At 49.0% G+C, this 4,078-nt stretch overlaps 1 protein-coding gene across 1 annotated transcript; it reads right to left on the bottom strand.

Moving 5' to 3' along the window:
* Nucleotides 1-513: 513 nt before the first annotated feature.
* Nucleotides 514-1,762, bottom strand: LOC135378960 (uncharacterized). The gene is made up of 3 exons (XM_064612156.1): nt 1,396-1,762; nt 928-964; nt 514-644 (listed from the first exon to the last, which is right to left on the bottom strand). The coding sequence occupies exons 1-3, from the start codon at nt 1,699-1,701 to the stop codon at nt 514-516; spliced, it is 474 nt and encodes a 157-aa protein (XP_064468226.1). The 5' UTR covers nt 1,702-1,762.
* Nucleotides 1,763-4,078: the final 2,316 nt, after the last annotated feature.

The following is a 4,078-nucleotide window of genomic DNA, read 5'->3' on the forward strand; positions in this document are numbered from 1 at the left end:
CAGCCGTGGAACGATCCAGAGAATCCTAGTCCAACAATTCATTAGGAAAAGTGAAGCAACACAGCCGCCTCAGCTAGTCTCGACATGCTGTCAATTATGCCAGTTAGCCATGGCCTGATTGGCAACACAAAACAGATGATTGATTGACAGATATCCAGTGGGAATTTTAAACTCCGAAAACAGAAGCATTTGAGGTGCCAATGAAGGGGGGAAGCATGTTACTGAAGAATGTAAGAGTAACACATTTTGGGAGAAAATGGATTTTGCCGAAATCGGAGGGAAGCTGGTTTGGGAGGGAGTTAGCAGTTGGAATCGGGCTCATCCTGAAAGGCGGACATTTTTCTGTTGTACTATGTTGCACACCTGCCAACCTTCCACATTCAAATTGCGGGAGACCCTGGAACCAAGGAAGGAATGCACAGGCTTTGAACTCCAAGGTTGGGATTTATTGGTTGGGTTATTGGTTTAAGTTGGGTTAACAGGGTTTATGTTGTCAGATCCATATCTGGTGTACTAATACGCTATGCAAGTCTGTGTCCTTTGTTTTCCTCTTCCTGGAATCAGGGGATGACAACCCCCTTGTGAGATGCGCCGTGAAGTGGGAAGTGGGTCCCCAGCACTTGCTTCAGCCATGACCTCCGCATCTGAAATATGGCCTTGAGTGTTAACACTCAAAAGAATACGTTGAGGGCCTAGCGGGTACAATAACAAACATAAAAATGACTATGCAAATAAATCTTCCCCTTTGCAGTCCCTGTTTCACTGGCACAGTTATTTGCCTGTCCACATTACGTCATAAACACTGGCAGCCTCATCACACAAGATTCCTTTCACAGAACTCGACAATTTTCAGGGCTCGTACGTATCCATTATTTTGTGGGACGTGCAAAAATAATTCCAATATTTTCGTGGCTTGACAAAACATACCAAATCCAGTTGATTCCGTCGACGTGCTTGCTGCCGCCTGAAATAGAGCCAGAAATTAGCAACAAGGCTGCAGTCGAATACTGATGCAACGTGAAGTGTCTCGGACGTAGCCAAACACAGACTGCGATTTTTTCACATCCCTGAATGCTGCCATCAGGCTTACACTATGAACTGCAGAAACATCCACTAGCTGCAATAACATTAGAATAACGCTGTCATGTGGGAGTGTTACGTTATTACTCCTGCATAATACAGGCGACCATTAGCACAGCAACAACACACCAATCTTTTTTCTCGAGAGTACGCGTACTATTGCGTCAGGATGCTGCAATCATTGTAATAATTTGTGTACCTAGCCGGTGTGACGTTACAATCGGCGGCGAGGCCAGGTGTTCGCGATGATGTTTACTGTGACAACTGATATTTTTCATCGCAGCGTAACTGTGACCACGCAGGATTGTCACTTACCTCCGTTACTGGTTCCTGCCCTTGTTCCTGATCGAATATGGTAGGTACGGCGTCAATCTTCAGCCGCTTCCGTTTCTGACGTAGCCCGAGCCGAACTTGCAATACATCTTCATCAAAATAGGCGTCGTCGGCGAAATGACAGGAACCGACGCGTGAAACATTCAATCCTTGGGCCACACCACAGTAGTGGCTGGCGATCGCTGCCTCCCACTTTCGTTTCGTCTCGCCATTGCGAGGTCGGTGAAATGTAAGCTTGGAATTCTTTGTGCACCCGGGCACGTAGCACCGATTTCCTGACTGTGACATCGCACGTCAACGGCGTGAAATCCTAGGGCACACGCTGTGGTTCAAAGTACTTCAAAGCAAACGCGACAAGACAACAAGGAAAAGGGTCAGTCGCACGTTCAGACACACACCGAACTCCGGCGGAAAGGAGCGCCTCCTGGTGGTTGGTTTATCCGGGTGACGTCATCCAGTATCGGCGCCTTGCGGGGATTGCCGTGTGCGCCGGAAGCGCGAACATTTAAAAATCGTTTCTGAGTCAACCAAGTGGATTTGTGCGGAGAAAATTTGCCGGCGTACATTATGAACGACAGGGAACGTGACCATAACAGTTCCGGAACACGCTTCCGGATGCGACTATCCCTTTAAGATGCAGTATTTAGAGTACGGTACTCAAGATACCTCCAAGTCTGCAGCATATGAAGATCACGGTAGGTCGTTTTCATTGTTATGACCGTTGAAGGCACGTTCGTGATTGGCTACGGCCGTTGGATACAAAATCCTAATTGGCTGACTCTTAGTTGTTGCGTTACGTCGATGACTAAGCAGGCTTTCTGTATCGAGGTGGTAGAATAGAATAGCTCATTTTCTTGTTATCGCTGCGCAGATTGTTTCGTACAGATGGCTCTGTGCAACAGAGCTCATCGCGAGCATTTGGCCACCAGTAGCTTGTCTATGCTCCTGATCAGGGTTGCGGAATGGAATCACCCATTCCATTCCGAGGAATGAAGATTTGCGAAAAGTCCATTCCTTTCAATTCCTCGGAATGAAAAGGTATGGTCAATTACCACCCCTGGAGTGGCTTGGCAACCCCATTCCGTTCCTTCCAATAAAAGAATTAGGACCGGTAACAGTACTAGTTAGCCCAGCAGTGCTATAGAGGAGATTGACATGACCCAGTACGGAAAAAGCACAAAGTGAAGGTTATTTCACCCTTCTCCTCTCCTCCTCCCCCTCCTCCTCTTCATTGGCATCATCATTACAGAACTTTCCCACTAAAGTAACTGGTGCAAGTCATGTGGGGTTGCGGGCCTCACACTAGTGAAGCCAAAATCTCCATTTTATTTTTTCTTAAAACCAAACCAAACAATCGCCCTTGACCGTGTGGCACCCAGACCATTACATTCCAATAGGCGATTTCAGATATTGCCCTTGTGCTCCGCACGGGGCCCTCCGTCGCTCAAGTCACGCGCATCGCGCAATGCGTCATGGGAAATGGTTTGCATTCGTGCTTGCCTGCCTGTTGCTCGAAGGAAGGAGGGAAAACCGAAACTGTTTGCGCTCTTCTCCTTCTGTCTGACTCGTGAAAACTAAATCCCAAGGTGCAGTGGGGCATTCGCAACACGGCGCTCTCTGGCGGGCCATCGATGCAATTTCTGAAATCGTCTATTCCATTCCGCCTGCGAAAAAATATCTAATTCCATTCCCATTCCATTCCCACGACAGTTTACACAATTCCACTCCAATTCCATTCCGGGCTCTGATAAATCTCGAATGATTCCGGAATCATTCCAACCCCGGAGTGGCAAATCCACAACCCTGCTCCTGATGAAGACACAATCGATAACACGTTCCGTGCGGGTTATCGTTATTTATCGCCACTGGCTAGTCGAAGTTTTCGTTCATAAAGTCCGTGAACCAAGTGTGCGCTTTCTACCATGTCGTCCGCGAACCAGAGTAATTGAGTTGCTTGCAGAGTAATTGAAGAGCTTGGCTGGAAGGAACTTCAGGATCTTGCTTTTAGAGGATGCCTGGGTAGTGTATACCAGCAAGATAAGGGGGCGGGGGGGGGGGGGCATCCTTGTATAGTCCACTGCTAGACACACAGGTGGGCGAACCGTAGTTCGCGACTGCCCTATTCCCAGAGCAGAAGGGACTGCACACTTCTCCCTCTCCTGTACCACCACCTCATTCTTTTTTTTTTTCACCCTCCCCTCTACTCCCTCGCCTGTGTGCGGGTGCACCGAGCCGCCAATCACGAGCAGGCTGACCGCACCTCCCTCTCCTTATGCCTGGCCAGTACCGGTTCGGTCGCTACCTTGTGCATTGTGGCTCTGCAGGTTAAGGGCCTTCATGTTGACGTTCTCCCTGGCCCGCTGCACAGTCTTTTCGGAAATCTGGAGACTAGTAGTGGCATTGGTTCTCGAGCGCGCGGCTCCTTTGCATTGTAGATAGAGTTGGTAATCTTCGTCGTTTTCGCGCGACAATCTCGCCCACTAAAAAGAGGGTGGTGGTAACGCTGAGTAGACGAGCGGACTGCCTGCCTAGGCCTGCAGTGAAGAGGGCGGGAGGGGATGGGGGTGACCATCAACTGATTTGTTGCAACCAGCATGTGTTCTTATAGCCGTCCTTGGGTTTCGACGACCTTGACAGCGTTCAGAAGAGCTCCGTGACGAGTTTC

The sequence above is a fragment of the Ornithodoros turicata genome, chromosome 1 (genome assembly GCF_037126465.1).
Source record: "Ornithodoros turicata isolate Travis chromosome 1, ASM3712646v1, whole genome shotgun sequence".
Classification (NCBI taxonomy): domain Eukaryota; kingdom Metazoa; phylum Arthropoda; class Arachnida; order Ixodida; family Argasidae; genus Ornithodoros; species Ornithodoros turicata.

What these genes read in the sequence shown, in the direction of transcription:
- LOC135378960 (XM_064612156.1), bottom strand. Translation starts at nt 1,701, where the DNA reads ATGTCACAGTCAGGAAATCGGTGCTACGTGCCCGGGTGCACAAAGAAT. An exon ending in GGCAGGAACCAGTAACGGAG is followed by an intron (nt 965 to 1,395) that starts GTAAGTGACAAT and finishes GCTCTATTTCAG; the next exon opens with GCGGCAGCAAGCACGTCGAC. An exon ending in GACGGAATCAACTGGATTTG is followed by an intron (nt 645 to 927) that starts GTATGTTTTGTC and finishes GCCATATTTCAG; the next exon opens with ATGCGGAGGTCATGGCTGAA.